Source organism: Lolium rigidum, chromosome 4 (assembly GCF_022539505.1).
Source record: "Lolium rigidum isolate FL_2022 chromosome 4, APGP_CSIRO_Lrig_0.1, whole genome shotgun sequence".
NCBI classification, from domain to species: Eukaryota; Viridiplantae; Streptophyta; class Magnoliopsida; order Poales; family Poaceae; genus Lolium; species Lolium rigidum.
Genome location: NC_061511.1, coordinates 187,888,378 through 187,908,127, shown reverse-complemented (window position 1 = coordinate 187,908,127; position 19,750 = coordinate 187,888,378). Strand labels below are relative to the sequence as shown.

Here is a 19,750-nt window from a genome sequence, read left to right as displayed (position 1 = left end):
TGAATCATGACCTTGCACCTGTTTGAAAAATAGATGTCATATAACTGAGATGGCAGTTGAATTTATAGACATCATTGACATGCAAAAGCGAGTGCAAAGGTTCGGATAGCACCTGCTGCCAAAGATAAGTTTGCATACCTGATCAATGGGTAAGTCAAGATTGTAGCAACACTTTTTGAGATGGCACCAAGGAGAAATGCCGAGAAGGCAGAAAGAGCAACTGGGGAAGAATCACCTGCTGATTCTGCTTTACGTTTCTGCCTCTGAATTAGCTTGTGCTTAAGCTGATCAAATACAGTGTACTGCAAAGAAAAAAAACAGTTGTTATCTCGAGCACAAAAACAAAACAAAAAATACAGTTGTAAGTTACATAAGAGAGTGCTACCGGTAAGGTTGTTGTTAGATATACAATACACTGCATTATACTTTTCACTTTAGTTATGGTAGTACAGATACACTATACTCGATAGTACTGGAACATATTTAAAGACCCTATAGTTAGAAAACATAGAGTTTTTATTGACAGAATCAAGAAGGTGAAAATGACAAAGGCAATGTTTCACACCATTTTGTATATCTAAATAATTCGGTATATGAATTTGCTCTTACAGGAGACACATACAGAGATAAATTCTGTAGGTCTTCCTTGCTGTTTTTCTTAAGATGTCTCCCAAGATTTTATGGAAAGTACAACCACACAAGTACCCCATTCATTTACAGGTAACTGCAATGTTACTTACAAGTACAGCATAGTACAGAACCAAACAATACATTAAGAATTTTGATCCAGCTGAGTATTTTGTTTGTGAGGCTTCACATGCTTGTTTGAGTATACATGATTATATTAGTACAGAAAAGGACACGATATTAAGTTCTACAATATGTGCCGTACAATGATGATGCAGAAGTATAGTACCTGAATTGAAGGATTGCATGTTAACATAAGGGAAATGCCCAAACCATCGAATGCCTCAAGCCAAGTACCTTCGGCAAGAGTTGCTCGCAGCCCTTTGGACTTTCCGAAGGCACTCGTTTGCATTCTAGAAGATGCCGTATCCAGTGGCTGAAACGATGAGAGGAACCAGGATAAGACGAGGCAGCTAAAATTGATTTTCAAGAATCTATAAGATTAGTTACCTGTGTCACGACAACCGTGCAAGCACCAGCGGCAGCTGCGATCAACAAGTTGGCTTTTGTTCCAATGGACTTTGCTCCACTCTTCTCCAGGTAGACTCTTTTGAAATAGCTATAGCCATAGAAGTAAACGAACTGCGAAATGAACGACTGGATATTCTTGGTCTTGAGGCCCTGATACAGGGACAGAAATTGCTTCTTCTTAATTGCCTCCCAAAAGACATCTGAGAGGTTCCTGAAAAGTGATTTGAAGTCAGCTAGTTTGAACAATGGGGTAACTAGGCAGGTTTAATATAGATAACGACAACAAATGCTATTACGCGCAAAAAAAAAAAATGCTATGCCAGAGATGCAACAGGATGTAGTGAAATCTCCTACCTAGAACTCCATGTAAACCTTAACTTACTAGAACAATAAATTCAGGTGCTGATATTACCTAAAGTACAGTCCTAGCAACGTCTGTAGACTAAAGACCACGAGTGAGTAACCGTTTGTCCTTCCCCGGTTGACCCTTACATACAGCAAAAACGAAGAATCGTCCTAACGAGACACTAATTGGTAGAATTGACGATCGGCTCACGGATAAATCAACGCGTCCACATCCAACGCAAGATATCTCCCACCGGAGCAGAAGGATCCACAGAGAGCCCCAATGATCCCGATAAAATCAAGCGCCCCCAGATCCGAATTCGCCCCTCAAGCGACCCAGCTGTGGAACCGCCGATCACCTTATCTCCCGGCGGGGGACAGCAGGCATCAGCAAGCCGCAACGAAATCAATCCCAGGGAAGGGGGGTAGAGAGGGAGGGGAGGGAGGCGGTGGCTGACCTGTACTTGTGTCCGCCGTGGTCCGTCTGCACGTCGGCCTGGAACTTGGTCTTGCAGGTGTCGAGCGGGTAGAGGACGGTGGTGCTGACGAGCGCGCCGACGGCCCCCGACGCGGCCTCGGCCAGGCTGTCCCAGTCCACCCCGCCGCCGCCCTCCTCCCCCTCCATAGCGGACGGCCTGACGACAAGATCCCCTTCGGAGCTAGCGAGCGCACCGAGCCGGGTAGGAGTCTTCTCCCTCGCCCGCCGCCGCGCACTCTGCTGCTGCGCTAGCCTGCTGCTGCTTTGCTGGCTGCGTGAGGGAGGCGCGTACCTTCCAGCGAGGAGGGAAAAGGGTGGGCGGGCCGAGGTGTGTGTAAGTAGGAGAGGGCAGAGGAGGGAGACGTCACGGCAGAGGTAGGCGGCCGCGCGCGAGCCCCACTTCTGCAGATCTCGTACGACACACGGCGCGGAGTGAGATCAGGTGACATGCACCTTTTGCATGTCACCCTGTGACATGCGGCCTAAACCCAAATTTAAACTTTACAAAAAAATCGGAAAAAAATCATGCATGTTCACAGCACATATTAAGACAACCCCTAAAATTTTCAGATCAAAATTCAAAACATACGTCGATAAACAAAAAAGAGAAATCTGTCATGAATAGTTCCCGAATTCAAATCTAAGTTTCTCTGAGACTATTCACATCCGAGTTTCTCTTTTTTTGTTTCTCGATGTATGTTTCAAATTTTGATCTGAAATTTTTAGAGATCATCTTAATATGTGCTGTGAACATGCATGATTTTTTTCAATTTTTTTCGCATAATTTAAATTTGGCTTTAGACCGCATGTCACACGGTGACATGCAAAAGGTGCATGTCACCTGATCTCACTCCACACGGCGCGGCTCGGGGGTCAGGTTTGGCCGTTTCGGGACGTGGGCGTCCGGTTGGTGCGTGCGTATCTCTCTACTAGCACCCGTGCAGTTTCAACTTTCAAACAAAAAAACAGTACTGGAGTACCTCTGGCCCGATTTTTGCAGAGGTTCGAGGAAATAAAGTTAAAATTTTAAAAAAATTGTCGTTTGTATCTGAACCACTCACGGTCTAAATTGATCTGAAGGGACATGGCTAGGTGGCGTAGTGCCTAGAAACGAAGAAGGGACACGGGGATGCCCAAGTCCACGCAGACGACAGTCTCCATGGTGATGCCACATTCGAGCACCACCGCATGGCCACAGTCGACGCATTCATGCTCCTCATTGTCCTCGCCGCGCTAGGCTTCCTCCTGGCCCCGCACATCAAGTTGCCGCTGCTCGAGGCGGCCGCGGCGCCTGATGGCGAATAGATGATTGTGTAGGTTTTTTTTTTTTGGTAGTTTGTTGCCTGCGTGGCATTGGTCAGCTTGGTCAAAGGGCTACATGGTTCGATTTAGACAGGGCTCTACTTGAGGGTGCAAATGATAGGGACTTTAAGTATAGAGTTCATTACGTTGAATCTCTACTACGGAGTACTATACAAAAAATAAACAAGCTGTTTCTGTCTACCTTGGGTTTCGGTTGGTGGCTGTGAGATGTCGCGCGGGCATGCACGATGGACGCGCGATCGCCGATCGGACGTGCGCGCGAGTCCCTGGCTGGGAAGCTGGCGTCCAGCGGGGACAGCGAGGGGTGTAGTAGGTGGATGGGGGTGGGTGGAGACGGCGAAGACGACCGGAAGAGGCCGGCCGGCTGCCCGCCGAGTTGGTCTCGGCTCTGCTGGAGCTGGACGAGGTCTCCATTCCGTCGTCCGGTCAGTACGTCAGTCTCAGTCGGTCCGCCGCCTGCTTTCAGATTCGTACGCGGTGAGTGAGGTGGGTGGCCCCGCGAAAGAACGTGTCGCTACTCGCTATACATGTGAACCTCGTGACGTACGTGTGCCGGATGGCTCTGTATTCTATCCAGCGTGGCAGTCACCGTCTCGCCTGCTGGTCCGGCTCGCTAAAATAGCCGATAAAATGTGCAGCTCCCAACTCCCTCGAGTGCAAGGGAACGAGGTAAAAGGTGTTCTTGAACTTTTTTTTTTCGAAACGGGGGTGAACCCCGGCTTCTGCATCATGACGATGCACACGGCCCTTTATTAATATTCAGTCCAATACACAAATCGTTTACAAAACACGCATCAACGAAGATCGATACAATAATCAACCATCGAAAGAAACCATCATACTAAGAATATAAAACAACATAGCCTCCTAGTATGACGCCAACCAGCCTGGCACAAGATATCCTGAGCGACCATCAGGAGCCGTGTGCAGCCAGAAGCCATGGCATCCCGCTGCCCCTCCGGTGTTCTTGAACTGAATGTTTCCTAATGTTCAACACATAATTAATCCATCGAATGGTGCTTACAAACGTCTAAATATATGAATTCCGAATAAGGTCCACGACACGCGAGTGGATGGAATAACAAGCTTTTCCACGGAAGAGAAACATGTTTTCAAAAGTCAAAAGACCGGAAGGTTTTGGTAAATGCTGCGGAATGCTTTTAAATTACATCCTTGTCTTTGCCATCAGGTTTTTCTTTGAAAAACACACAGGCAAAAGTCTTGTCCCGTCTCATTAGTTTAGAAGAAGTTTTACGGGTTCATCGACACGTAGCCGAGCAAGAAAAAAAAAGCCTACAATACAAAAGCCTACTCTGACGTCATAATTGCACCCGCTCTACTCCACAACGTAGCCTCGACCTTGATCTTTGAGAAGACTGCGGTAGGCACGGAAGAGATGTCACACAAAAAAACTAGAGCATTCGTTTCGTTCCATACTTCCGATGGGGTGAGCATGATAAGGATGCCAAAGATTTGTCCAGCCTTACACCTTCGAAGACGGGCGGCGGCCGTACCCGTCTATGGAGGAGGTGCCAAGCCAGGAGTTTGCATTTGGGCAGGGCCCAATGTTTCCACACCGCCGTCGGCATAGAGAATAAAATCAGCCCTTCGAATTGAGCCCTATAGATTATTTTTAAAAATAAAACATTGTAAGGGCTTTTGTTATAAACGTGACAAGCAAAAGAACAAACAACGAATAAACCAAACATAGGGCACACAAGGTTTTTGACGTGAAAAAAACGCTCCAATGAAAGGGGAAAAGAGTCAAACGACCATGGACAACAGCCAAAAGGTATTTATAAACTATGGTGATGATCTGCCTTTCAATGGTCTTCCACTCGCCACAAGTCCGACGATGAGTCTCGCTCCGCTTGTCAGAAACTAACCGCTTTTATATCAACGTGGATCACAATATAACATCTTTCCATATCGCATTTCTTATAGAAAAAATAGAAATTGATGTGGATGTTGCACACAAGAAATCTTGGTGTTAAGCATACCTCACTGGGAAACAAGCGCTTATCTGTTCAGCTAAAAGTAGCAATCACACGATACCGAAAATCAACTTGTAGCATCTTCATTGCGAAATGGGTACCGGGCCTGGTTTGAGGACGGCTTGAAGGCAGTGGCCCAAATGCCCAATAATACTAGGTCGTCTGAACAAAAGTATGAGGTCTAGGTCTCGCCGTCTTGGGCTGCGCCGCCATCAGATGTCCGTCAATCCCCGTTCCGTACAAATGAGTGAGAGCGAGGGCGCCGGAACGAGACGCCGCCTCCCCGGCGCATCGCCGGCGACGCCTGCCTCCCCGTTCGAAGTCGACGATCTCCTCCGTGAGATCCTCCTCCGCCTCCCGCCTCGCCCATCCTCGCTTCCCCGCGCCTCCGCGGTCTGCACGCGCTGGCGAGGGCTCGTCGCCGACCCCAAGTTCCTCCGCCTCTTCCGCGCCCACCACCGGAAGCCGCCCCTCCTCGGCATAATCGAGCACGGCTACCAGGGGGTCCAGTTCACCCCCATCCTGGACCCTCCCGACCGCATTCCTCCGGAGCGCTTCCACCTTGGACCCTGCAGCCGCGGCACCGACGTGCTCGACTGCCGCCATGGCCTCGTCCTCGTCAATAACCGGGCGTCGGCGCGGAACGAGGTCCTTGTGTGCGACCCCATCGCCGGCGAGCAGCGCCACGTGGCCATTCCGCCGGAGCTGGATCGGTACATCCTCAATGGGGCGGTGCTCTGCTCCGCCAGCGAGCAGGGTCACGTGCACGGCAGCTGCCACTCGAGCCCCTTCAAGGTGGTGCTGGTGGGAAAGCGAAGGAATGATCTCATGGCCTGTGTTTACTCCTCCCAGGCTGGCGTATGGGGCAATCTCATCACGACAGCCGCTCCATTCCATCTTTTCGCCCACCATGTTCCTGCGACCCTCATTGGTAACGCTCTTTACTGGTTGCCCTTTACCGACCGTATAGTGGAGTTCGATTTGGATGGGCACAACCTAGCCGTGATCGGGGGGCCTCCTGTTACATGTGATTTACAAGATGGAAGCAGCCACATCATCCAGTCCGAGGATGGTGCCGTTGGCTTAGCCATATTGTCTTACACATGCTTACAAATGTGGCATAGAAATGTTGATCGCCATGGCGTTGCCACATGGGTTCTGTGGAAGACCATTGAAACTCAAAACATTCTTGGGCGACCTCGGACCAAGGCAGATGGCGCTATAATGGGATATTCTCAGGATACTGATGATTTATTTATATACCTGGAACCAGATGCATATATGCTTCACCTTAAGTCGATGCAATCGAAGATACTTCGTGGAAGCTATCAGCCTATCTTTAAGTACCATCCCTTCACGAGTTTCTACTATACACCAGGTGATTGCTCATTGAAGTGGCGGAGCCAGGACGTTAGCCTTGTGTAGTCAGTTTATAGTTGTGTAGTCAAATACATGTATTTATATGATTTTTTCATAATTTTTTGCATGATTTGTGCCTATGTAAGTGGAAACCTGTGTAGTCATATGACTACACAGCCATAGTGTGGCTCCGCCACCTCATTCTTAGTCATTATGTTACCCAATTCAGTTATATTGCATAATATGTGATTGATCAATAATCTTAACTATGCTTCTTAAGTCACCGACACCTTAAGCTTAGTCCACAATCGTCCATTCGCTAGACAGAAAAACTTAAGCTATGGTTATCATTAGTTGTATCCATTCTTGGGAGATCTTAATCAAATGTATGAGTACTATTAGTATAAAATCAAATATCCATTAGTAACTTGGTTGACAGGCTTGGAATCTCAAAGCTAGTTGTATTATTTTATTCATTACTTGTCTTGATTCTGATCTTGCTATTTTCGCTGATTTCCTTTGTCACTTCGTGAAGACCCACAAAAATTAACTGCATTTATTGTCTCTAGTTAGGCTCAATTTATTTTAAATTGAATGCACATTGTCTTTTCTTGCTAGAGTTTATTTGTTTAGTCATGTTTTAATTTTGTCTGTCTGACATGAAGAGGGATAGTTTATGTTAGAAAAAATCTTGAGTTCTTTTCTAATCAGCTAAATTCGTCATTATAAGGTTGCTTTGAGTAATATGCATTGCACTAATTTTACAACCGATGTTGTTCTGTTAATCTATTGCAAAGTCTTCTACTCCCTCTGATCCATAATCGGTGTCGGTGATTTAGTACAACTTTAGTGCAAAGTTGTACTAAACTACCAACACTTATTATGGGTTGGAGGAAGTATGAAATATGAGTTACAAAAGGGAGTTATTTGGCGCAAGTTTTATTTGTCAACTCATCTATCTATGTAACTTACTCAATGTTGCCTTCCCGTATCCATTTGCTGTTTCTTCCAAACTTTTAATTGCCTGACTTATTATGATGTAGGCACAACTATTCGTGGATGTGATGAAGCTGACATGCTGCAAAAAAATCCATAGGCTGACTGTCTAGTTTGAAGGGCTAATCTGCTATAATGCTTCAACAGGTAAGAAGATCATCTCTAGTTTATGGAATTTTGACAGTTTGATTATTTTCTTGGGAAAATATTTGGCTGCCTCCATGGGTAGTGTGCACTCTCAAACTACTCTCCATTCAGCAATAGGGATTCACAGATGTGAATGACATAGACAAATAATTAAAATTACGTTAATGCACGTGAAAATGACACTTTTTTGGATCGTAAGTGATATCCAGATGATCCAACTGTTATATGTAGTGCTTAATCACTTGTTTGTCCCTTGACCATGCAAAAAAGTTCTCTTTTGGTTTGGTTATTTCATAATTGCGAGGTGGAAAGCGATGCATTAGTATCCCATTTTGTTATTTAGAAACATCAGTCACATCATTCAGATCCTCCAACCCAGCAAATTCGTGCGGAGAGAGGCCAAAGGATTTATTACGGTGTCATTAATATTCCTAGGAGATATACACGTTGTACATACTACCTCCGTTTCAAGGAATAAGGCGTACGCGTATTTCAAGGCGAACTTTGATCATAAAAATTGAGCAACAAAATCTTGATTATATTATATGTAATTAGTATCGTTAGATTCCCATTGAAAAGAACTTTTCAATGATACTAATTTCATACAAACAATGTTTATCTATTTGAAGTAATTCTTGGTCAAACAAAAAACACGTAAAACGAGGGCGCCTTATTCCTTGAAACGGAGGTAGTATGTACAGAGCTCTTCTTGATGTTGCTGATCTGATCATGAGTTTTTTTCCTTCAGGTGAAACAAGTGCTGCTGCAGTTGTCCGTTGTCACTGAGTTTGCCTCATCAAACTCATCATATCAATTTGGTAGGTGGTGTTTTCTGTCTGTACGCTATCTAAAAACTTACTGAATCCATGGCTTAGTCCAGCCAAGGTTGTAATGTAGCCAGATGCTTTTGAATCCATGGCTTAGTCTAGTCAAGTTTCTAATGTAGCAAGATGCTTTTGAATACCTAATCTAGGGAATTCAGCTTCCCAGAGTATCTTTCTTTTGAATACATGCTTGTGCTTGTCAGCTCTTGTCTTCGGCGATGAGTGTTCCAGCCCAAAGTACATCTGGGCATGGGCAGCCCGGCCCGGACGGCCCGGCCCGACCCGAAAATCCTGGGCCGGGCCGGGTCGGGCTTGCACTTCGGGCCGGGTTCGGGCCTGAAATCTGAGCCCGAACTTCGGGCCGGGCCGGGTTCGGGCCTTCGTTTTTGTGCATTTTAGCCTGGTCGGGCCGGGCCGGGCTTTTTGCTCGTTCGGGTCGGGTTCGGGCTTAATTTACAGGCCCGACGGTCGGGCCGGGCTCGGGCCTGACTTTTTACCCGCGGGCTTTTTAAAGCCCGGCCCGGCCCGAACTTTGCCAAGGTGTAGCCCAAAGTATCACCTATACTTTTATGCCAGTGTACCCTTCTAAGAGCATCTCCATCGGCGTGATCCAAATAGTCTCCGGCAGAGGCGCCGGCATTGCTGTATGGGGGGTGCCGGCAGTGCATCCTCTATTTTGGGACGCTGTTCCCACACCCGCGCCTCCTATACGGCGGCCCCAAAACTTTTTTTTACTTTTTACAATATTTTGAAACAACATATCAATCACATTTTATTCACAGTTATTATGAATAATTGAATTATTCAATTATTCATACAATCACACAAATAGTACTTAAATTATTCATACAATCAAACAAATGGAAATTAAATTATTCTTACAATCAAACAAATGGAAATTAAATTATTCATACAATCAAAAAAATAGAAATTAAATCATGCATTGTTGATGGCTCCTCTCTTTGCCCACAAATGCGCAGCTAGATCCGCCTGAAGTTGAGCCTGAACACCTGCATCTCGAATTTTATTATACATGTGAAGAAAAGCGGCAAATTCTTGGGGTACATGCTCCACCTCAGCAAGAGGGTCTTGATAATCAAATGGTTGATTATCATGCATAGGTTCGTTGCGCTCTCTCTCAATGATCATGTTGTGCATGATCACACATGCGTTCATCACCTCCCACATCTGAGACTCAGACAAAGTGAGAGTTGGGTAACTGACAATGGCGAAACGCTGGTGAAGCACCCCAAAATCACGCTGAACATATTTGCGAGCTGCTTCTTGGCATGTTGCAAAATAAGTGTCCATCTTCGAAGCTGGAGACGGGATTGTCTTCACAAATGTAGCATATGTCGGGTAGATACCATCAGCTAGATAGTACCCCTTGTTGTATGTGTGGCCGTTTACCTCAAAGTTCATGGCAGGATATTGTCCCTCAGCTAGCCTGGAAAACACCGGAGAGCGCTGCAACATGCTGATATCATTGTTTGTTCCTGCCATGCCAAAAAATGCATGCCAAATCCAGAGTTTATGGTCTGCCACCGCCTCAAGAATGACACTGCACTCACTAGTATGCCCCTTGTAGATCCCCTACCAAGAAAAAGGGCAATTCTTCCAGCATCAATGCATGCGGTCAATGCTTCCGAGCATCCCAGGAAACCCTCTTGCTGCATTTTTTTTGCTAGGATCGGAGCTGTATCATCTGCCCTTGGTGCTCTCAAGTAGTCTTTAGCAAACACCGCTATGACGGGTCGGCAAAACCGGTAGAGAGTCTGTGAACATATCGACTCTGTCATCCGTGTAGGTAGTCATTGGCTGTATCTGGAGGAGCTCCATATGCAAGATAACGTATTGCAGCAATGCACTTCTGAAGTGAGGTGAAGCCTCACAAATCTGTGCAATCTTGCTTGGCCATGAAGTAGTCGTCATACTCCCTGACGCCGTAGACAATCTTCATGAACAGATCCTTGTTCATCCTAAACCGGTGCCAAAATTCCTTCAGCGAATGAGTCGCGTCGTTGTTGAAGTAGTCGGCGTCAAGCAGCATTGCGCTGGCTTGACGATGTCGGTTGATGTCCCTCCTTTTGCCTGGCTTTGAGTCGCCGCGCCGAGGCACGACGAAGAAAGGCTGGTGAACACGCAGCATACTCGTCAGAATCAACTGCTGATGTTGCCACCGGACAGCCTCAACGTTCTGCTCCTCCGTGAACAGCTGCACCATCATCTCGTCGTCACTATCCATCGCGGCGATCCGATGAACACCTTGCGGGCGGGGCGGTTGTGCCGTTGTGGCGGCGAGCTCTGTTCCGGACGAAACATCGGCTACCGGTCGAGGGGGTGGCAGTCTTGTCGATGGACGGTAGTTCCTGGACAGACGGCGGTGTCTATTGCAAGCAGGGGCGTGGCGGCGACGACGACGGTGGAGATCTAGAGGGGTGGGAGTCGGCTTGGGCGTGGGTAGGAGGTGGGGAAAGCGGTGCATCTGGCTGCCAGGCGGAGCCCACGCTCGTTTTCTAACGTGCCGCGAGGCACCGGCGCGCCCTCTACGAAGGGGCCGACGCGGGGTTGTCGGCGATGCTATTGGGTTTGAAAACTAGTCGGCGCCTTTTGGGGCGCACTGCGAGCCCAAAATCTACGTCGGCCCCCAAAACGCCATCGGGGCCGCTATGGGACGCACCGGTGGAGATGCTCTTGAGATTAACTTCCATAAAAGTGAATTGTTTTATTTTCGTGAAGCGAAAGACGATACCAACCTATATGCCGAGTTATTCGGATATGGGCTTGGATGCTTTCCAATTAGCTACCTTGGTATTTCGATTCATTATCGGAGACTGACATTGGCTGAATGGAAAATTGTTGAGAAAAGACTTCAGAAACGCCTGAGTAGTTGGAAAGGAAAATTATTATCCCTCGGGGGAAAATTAGTTCTCATAAATTAAGTACTCACGAATATGGTGTTGTATATGATATCTTTCTTCCCGTTGCCCAAAAGAGTCTTGCATAGATCGGATTATTCTTTTGGCAAGGCGATAATGAGAAAAGGAAATATCGGTTGACTAAATTGAGTGTTGTATGCCGCTCAAAAGATCAAGGTGGACTTGGTGTCCATGATCTTGAAGTTAAAAACAGGACCTTGCTAGGAAAATGGCTGGCCAGGTTGTTAACTGAGGATGACGTATGGCAACAACTACTATGGAAAAAGTATGTGGGCTCAAAAGTAATACCTCATGTTCTTTAGAAATCAGGATATTCACATTTTTGAGCTGGTATTATGGCAACTAAGAAGCACTTTTTCCCTTTCGGTTCTTTCTCTATCAAAGACGGGTCCGAGATAAGGTTCTGGGAGGATAGATGGTTGGGTACAACTACTCTTCGAGAACAATTTCAAGCCTTGTATTATATTGTTCGACATAAGGGTGATACATTACGGAAGGTGATGGAAGATTCTCCACCTTCTATGTTGTTCAGACGTGACCTTATTGGTACCCGACTAGATACTTGGAATAAATTGCTATAAAGGTTAGCTTCAATCCAGTTAGTTCATGGAGCGGATGAATTCCGTTGGAATCTTAGCAAGAATGATATATTCTCAGTCCGCTTGATGTACAAAGCTTTAATTATACCTAGTTAACCGGTTAACCGATTGTCAATAATAAATCCATTTGAAAAATAAAAATACCGCTCAAAACGAAAGGTTATCTTCACCAGGATGTGATTCTTACTAAGGATAACCTTGCAAAACACACTGACATGGTTGTACGAAATGTGTGTTATGTCATGAACAAGAGACAATAAATTTTTATTTTCATCATATTTCATTGTATTGGGACCGCGTTTGGAGAACGCAACTGAGAACAAACCCACCCAAAAGCGACACCACGTGGTGATGTCTCCTAAACACTCGATATGTCGCTTCTGCAGTTTTCAGGCTACCACTGCAAATACTCTTAACTTCAGATAAACAACGGTCGCCTGGACATTTATCCTCGGTGTATGTTTTCCTTATCCTAATGCATCTAAGATGCGTCAACAGAGATTGAGCGATGTGGATGACAACAAAGGCAAAGTTTTAACTAGGAAAGAGGTGGAAGAAATGAGCACACAGAGGTTGATTTGTGCCTGATCGTGGAGGAATTCCTTCAGACTGCGAATCCAGGCATGCAGCCACCTCGTACCGTGCTCCCAAACTTCCAGTCCTGAACCATCTTCAGCAAATATCTACGAAGAACGATGGATCATGTTGTGTTGTTGCGACTACGAGTATGATCCTCCCGCCCAGTCCCGTATTCAAGCTGTAACTGCAAAATGATGAGTAAGGAAGTCCCCAACACACATATGAATCAATACAAAATTGTCCGACATCAGTAGCATTGTAGCAATCTGCGATTCTGCAAACCTCATTGACTCAGTCTCAGGGTAAAGGAAGTCCCAAATTCTACCATGCTGTGTTCAAAAAAACAAAACAAAAAACTACAGCGTGCGTAGACAAAAACTGAAACCATCCTTTGGAGGGTTCGTGTGATCAAATGATTTCAGATTTGATGTCATTCTCTGCCATATAGACCACGTTTCAACTGAACTTCGTCTTTCTTGTAATATGAACACATACACTTTGCCCACCCCCAATGCCAATTGGTAAAAATTCTAGGACACATCTAGGGAGCAAACGGTGGCTGGTTAGTCTGAACCAGCCATCGCCCCGATTAGGAAAGTTACCCCCAATTAGAAACAACACGGACCAACCCAAAACAAAACACACGCGTTTTCCCGTCCGGGTTTCCTCCTGGCTAGCGCTGTCCCAGGCTGATCTCACGAGCCAAAACCCGCACACCAACCACGTGACACCCCTCTCCCTCTTCTCTCTTTTCCATCTTCCTCTGCAAGACACCATCTTTCCTTCCTCTCCATTGATATCTCCATAGGAACCTGCAACTTTTATCTACAGCTCAGGTGTCAGATGTGAAGACAATTATTGGACCCAAACACGAGGATGCAAAATAACCACACATTTGTTTGTGGCAGAAAACTTAGTAGCAATATAGCAAAGCAACTTAATAGTCATTTGCATTAAATCAATGTTTTTGTGGGAAACAAAACTTGTAGAAGATGACATAAAACCTGCCCAAAACCTGTGACAACATCGTTGTATCATAGATACAACTTCACATATACCAGGTTTGTCAATTTGAATGTACATACCAGCTGGAAACTCAACATCTACATCTAATACCTCCGTTCGGTATTAATCGACGCCGGCACAATAAGATACATAGGCAAGCTCCGCGTCGATTAAATGCGATAGGATAGAGTACTTAGCATCTATGCACAAACATGGTTCCACTTGCAAGTACTTCCACAAACCGATGCTTCATTTTTTTTCAATGGCCACTGATCTACAAGGAAATAAAAAGTTAAGAAAGCATATAGTACCAAAAAAATTGATGTGACTAATCTGCAAGTAAATACAAGTTCCAAATAGAATATCAAAACTATGATCAGTTTTCATGAAACCTCAATACTATATCTATTGGAAAGCAACTTAGTTTTAAAAGTGGCAAGTGTAGCATGGAGAAGCAGCTTAACTATGTTGTCAGAAAATAATTATCTATGTGAGGCAATGATTTCAAAACCAAAGATGATCAACATTATGTGTAACCTACTTAGTGGATGTATGAGGCAACAAAGTATTACAGTAATCGACAACTTAGCAAAAAAGTATAATTTGCGAGACAACATTATGTATAATCATCGGATATTATTTGTAAGCCACTTAGAACGTGTATGAGACAACAAAGTAATGTATATATAAGCAACTTAGAACATGTGTGAGGCAACAAAGTATTTATAAACAACTTAGGGACACATGTGAAAGCAACAAAGTATTGTAATCAGAAGCAATGTAGGAGTTATGATTCTCTAGTCAGACAAGAACAACAACACCTAAGCCCATGATGTGTAATAAACAACATATCTCAAGGTGGCTGATCAACTTAAACGGATAAGCAACTTAATGTCTGGATATTTGACTAGTGAAATAAATCAATAAATACCACTCCATCGATGTGCAAAAAACAACTTAAACATGAGTTGCCTCTGAAATATCTTTAGTTGTTGGGATTCTTGCTTGAGTTGTTTCAGTCACAGTTCTATAAAGAAAAAGATACTTCAAAAATATTAAGAAAGTAAACTAAAAAAACTTAGACTAAGATCTCTAATCAACTTAATTAAATGGCGCAAGTAACTTAACTATGTTTGCGGGACAACTTAATTCAGAAATCAAAGTCCATTAAAAAAAATCTAGGGAAGAACAACCTAAGATGTCTAATCAAACTTAATTAAGTGGTAGATGCAACTTAACTATATTGGCAAAGCAACTCCCACATTCATTGATGCAGCTACTTAGTGAAAGGAGACTACAACTTAATCAAAATAGGTAAGCACCTTGAACATGATAGGGAAATACTTACTTCAGTCCCTTGTTCAGAAGACCAAAGACACATAAAAGTTAAAGAAAATCTTGGTTTTGTCGCCCCTATACATGTCAGCAATTTCAGGATCAGTTGACACAACTTAGGCATTACCAAGAAGGAAACTTAACATAAATGTTTCAGCAACTTAAAAATTACCAAGAAAGCAATTGGTTAGCAGTTTTTCTGAAATCTTTGAACATGAAGAGTAGAAGTGACAAAACTACGGTGGGATCAATAATAGTAGACAATTTTAATGTCAGTTTCACAAGAAAAAGATAAGCTAACAAATGGCATCTAGTAACCTAATATGCAGACATGAGATTCCATTTTGATGTGCTTCAAAATCGATGCTTCATTTTTTTCGCTACTTGCCAAAACAATATGAAAAAAACTAGTCAAGTTCAATAGTTAAAACTGCTGAAATTCAGTAGTTAAGCTGCTCAAGTTCAGCAGTAAAAGTTGTTTTCTCAATAAATCCCTAGATGAGCATGTATGATTAGTTACCTCTTTACACGACTAAGTTCTATTTGCATATACCCTTAGTTGCATGTACCAGTATTTCCATAAGTTGGATGTGCATGTATGACTAATTGCCTTTTCCCACCCTTAAGTTGTATTTACATGTACCAATAAATTCCACATTTTTATGTGCATGTATGATTAGTTGCCTTTTCCAACCCCTAAGTTGTATTTGCATGTAGCTAATTACTCTTCGGACAAAAGCAAACTTAATCCAAACATGATTACGTATAAATCCCACCAAATAGTTTGAAATGGGCATCAGACTCAAGCAACTCACTTGATCAGCAACTTAACGGTAACCATCACGCAACTTACCAACAACTACTCCCTCCGTTCTTTTTTAATTGACTCGGATTTAGTACAACTTTATACTAAATTCGAGTCAATTAAAAAAGAACGGAGGGAGTAGTAGACAGCTCGACATCAAAGATAGGAAAAATTCTAAGGAACCTGTAGGCATGTTGTAGTGCATCCATTTTCACACAAAACAACTACAATTTCTCACACGATCAGCAACTTAACAGTAACTATGGAGCAACTTGTAGCCAACTTGACATTGAAAGTAGGCAACCTAGTCCCAATATGTCCAGTTTATCTCAATATCACACTATATGCATGTCAAACCTAATATGTCCAGTTTACCTAGAAAGCAACTTAGCATCGATGTTACAACAACTTCACCAGAAAGGAACTTAGCATCAATGTTTAGTCAACTTAAACATTACTAGAAAGCAACTTAACAAAGTAGCAATCAGTAAGTTAGTTAAAATGAATAAGCAACTTACATTGGGCGTCAGAGGCACCGTGATCGGCTCAAGCTATGCGTCGTGCTCACTGCCACCGGCTCGAGCTAGGCGCCATGTCCTCCTCCACCACTGTGAGCGAGATGATACCGGTTGCACTATGTGGGATACACCGCTTCTAGGTACAGGATGCCGCGCTTGATCTGGTAAAAGCAGATGCTCCACCAGGGACCATCTCCTCCAGGTCCGGCTGCCGTTCTTGAGCCACCAGTGTCAACTAAACCATGGTGAAGCAGCAACAACATAGTCTTAGGATGATGGAATCCAAGCCAAATTCAACACATTACTACCGCTATCAACGAAAGTAGATAAATAGCGACAACCAGATCAACAACTTAACAAAAAAATAGTAGACATCTTAAGAAATAGCACACATCTTGACACTAAAGTTGGGCATTATTAGAAGGATATACTATCAGGTTCGATTGTATTCATTTTCGCACAAAAAAAACTATGATACCTCACCAGATAATCAACTTAACAGTTTTTAGCGGGCAACTTAATAAAAATATATAATAAAACTTGACATTAAAGTTAGGAAACTAAGAGGTATTGCTATGTTACAGTTCATGTATTTTCACGTGACACCCCGGCACAATCTACAACAACTCAATGATACAGGATAGGCAACTTAGATAGACTCAGAGAGTCATAGGAACACCACCCAAGATCTTAAAAAGTAGACGCACATGACACTCTTGCAGCAACTTAGTAGGTAGGTATCTGCAACTTAGTGGACTGGAAGCTTCAACTTAGATATTTTCGGAAAAGAATAGGGGATGTATACAGCTGCAACTTAACAAGATTCATGGACCCTTTAAATCCACCCACAGGAATTTAATTTAGGAAAATTAAGAAAAACAGTGTCTACATCTGAATGTTTAGTTGGATTCTCCAGATCCTTCTGAACCCAGTCGTAGGAACATCAATATTTGGGGAAAAAAATCAGCAGTCCTGATAGACTAGTGATAGACTAGTTGTAACTGAACAAATGAATTCAGCGTGCACCAAAGTTGCCAAACATGCCAATAGGTTACATCACATATGAATGACTGACATGCTTACAATGTCTAATGATCTATCATGAGATATGAACTAGTCAATCAATGCCAATGGCCAGTTATTCTGCTTTCGCCAATGATCTCTCTACCCATGAAGCCAACTAGTCAATCAAATTTTATTCAACTACGTTTTAGCCAACCAAAGAGCCAGGTCACTATAGAACTAGTTCTACGGATACAACCAGGAAGAAATGAGCGAGTAATCTCACCGCGATGCGAGAATCTCCGTTCCTTCGGCGAGGAACATCATCACGTGGCTGGTCAAGTTGAACGGCCCCGTGAGCCACCATCTGAGCGGCAAGACTGCCCCTGCCCTAGCCCGTCATGGCCTCGACAACGCGCTCGAACGCTTGGGAGTTCACCGACCGCCCGTTCCCGCCGCCGTCGCCGAAATCCTTCAGGTTGTAGGAATCCAGGCGCAGGGCGGAACCAGGCGCGACGGCGACGGCGGCAACGAGAGGAGGCTGGGGATCCCGCCCTAGGCCCCGACGAACATGGAGGCGCTGGACCACAGGAATACCAGCGCGAATCCGGCGACTCACACGACGACGAGCAGGGTCTTGTTGCCGCGAGGAAGCGGCCGCGGTCCTCAGCTAGCCGTGAGGTGGAGCCTCCAGCCGCCCGATGTCTCCACCATCGTGCGACGGTCCACAGGGGCAGAATCGAGATCTCCCGATCTAGGTCACGACATGGCGCAGCGGTGGTCACTAGGTGGTGCTGGAGGCGGCGAGCTGGGATTTCTACGCCCTCATGCGTGCACCCCTCTAGCCGCTGGCCCATGTCCTGCGACGCCTGGCTCGTCGCCGACGAGATTGACATAGGAGAAGGTTGGAAAGGTGGGGGAATGGAGAAAGCAGCACACGGGAATGGGGAGGGAGATGAGCAACCAGGACACGGGATTAGGTGGGACCCAGGTGTAAACTGTCGGGGACGACCAGGCCACGGGATGGGTCAATCGCGTCGATCGGAAGCGAACAGACGGCCACAGATCGATGGCTCGGGACGACAAACTGGCCACCGAGCACTTATTAGCACTTGGGAAATTCTAAGAGCATCTCCAGCCGCGTCCCCCAAACCGTCCCCCAAACCGCGCCGGATTGAGCGTTTGGGGGACGTGTTTTGTTCGTGCCGCGTTTGGGGACGTCGCTCCCCAGCCGCGTCCCCCAAACGCCGCCCCAAACATTTAAAATAATTTTTTTAACACATAAACCATTTATATCAAATGTAGCATATGAAAAAAATGTTTTCGAGGATTGTTTTCAAATTAAATTACAACAAACAATAAAACAAGTAATCAAATATAATAAAAAGGGCTAGATGATACATCAAGGTGCCACGGTATTTCCTTTGATCCTCCACAAATGCTCAACGAGATCAGCTTGAAGTTGCTCATGCACATTGTCGTCACGGATCTCTGCGTGCATGACCACAAAATCAAGCAAAATCTGCGAGCACCTCATGATCAACCTCCGCGAGAGGTCCTTGACACTCATAGGGACCAACATGTGACCTAACATGATTCTTGCGGTCATCCTCGATGATCATGTTGTGCATGATCACACAAGCCCGCATCACCTCCCACATTTGGTCGTGAGACCGGCTTAGAGCAGTGGTACGGACAATGGCAAATTATGCTTGAAGCACACCAAATGCCCGCTCGACATCCTTCCCGCAAGCCTCCCGTCGTGTAGCCAAGTGAGAATTCTTCGGACCTAATGGATTCGAGATTGTTTTGACAAAAGTGGCCCATTTTGGATATATACCATCGGCTAGATAATAGCCTTTGGTATATTGGTGGCCATTGATCTCATAGTTGCATGGTGGAGCATGCCCTTCCACTAGTCTGCTCGAACACCGGAGACCGCCGCAACACGTTGATGTCATTGTGTGATCCCGCCATGCCAAAGAAAGAATGCCAAATCCACAGGTCATAATCGCCACAGCTTCAAGCACCACACTCGCAATATCCATGACGCCCTTTGTATATACCTTGCCAAGAAAACGGGCAGTTCTTCCATGCCCGGTGCATGCAATCGATGCTTCCAAGCATTCCAGGAAATCCTCCGGCAGCATTTTGTGCCATGATCCTTGCGCTCTCTTCCTCGGTTGGCCCTCTCAAGTAGTATTTGCCAAACTTTCCCACCACAGCTCGGCAAAACTTGTACATGCACTCAATGGCAGTAGACTCACTCATGCGAAGGTAGTCGTCCCGTGTATCGGCAGGTGCTCCGTATGCAAGCATCCTCATGGCGGCGGTGCACTTCGAA

General features: G+C 45.0%; 2 protein-coding genes and 1 long non-coding RNA gene across 3 annotated transcripts; 1 reads left to right on the top strand and 2 right to left on the bottom strand.

Moving 5' to 3' along the window:
* LOC124647750 (peroxisomal adenine nucleotide carrier 1-like) lies at window positions 1-2,128 on the bottom strand (the record flags this gene model as incomplete). Its single annotated transcript, XM_047187634.1, is given in 5 exon segments — window positions 1-18; window positions 139-302; window positions 917-1,063; window positions 1,138-1,369; window positions 1,962-2,128. Coding segments are annotated over 5 exon segments (728 nt in total), but the record flags the coding sequence as incomplete, so codon positions are not given.
* A 3,413-nt stretch (window positions 2,129-5,541) lies between these two features.
* LOC124649665 lies at window positions 5,542-8,785 on the top strand. Its single transcript, XM_047189260.1, has 3 exons — window positions 5,542-6,676; window positions 7,701-7,800; window positions 8,549-8,785. Exons 1-2 carry the CDS (start codon window positions 5,542-5,544, stop codon window positions 7,751-7,753), a joined length of 1,188 nt encoding a protein of 395 aa, XP_047045216.1. The 3' UTR covers window positions 7,754-7,800; window positions 8,549-8,785.
* A 5,222-nt stretch (window positions 8,786-14,007) lies between these two features.
* On the bottom strand, window positions 14,008-17,797 carry LOC124706668. The gene is made up of 3 exons (XR_007004521.1): window positions 17,693-17,797; window positions 16,405-16,639; window positions 14,008-15,159 (listed from the first exon to the last, which is right to left on the bottom strand). It is a non-coding gene; the product is annotated as an uncharacterized LOC124706668 (long non-coding RNA).
* Window positions 17,798-19,750: the final 1,953 nt, after the last annotated feature.

Excerpts from the sequence above, each read along its gene's own strand:
- LOC124649665 (XM_047189260.1), top strand. The coding sequence starts at position 5,542 with ATGAGTGAGAGCGAGGGCGCCGGAACGAGACGCCGCCTCCCCGGCGCA. Across the intron at positions 6,677-7,700 it reads GAGTTTCTACTATACACCAG|GCACAACTATTCGTGGATGT; the intron begins GTGATTGCTCAT and ends ATTATGATGTAG.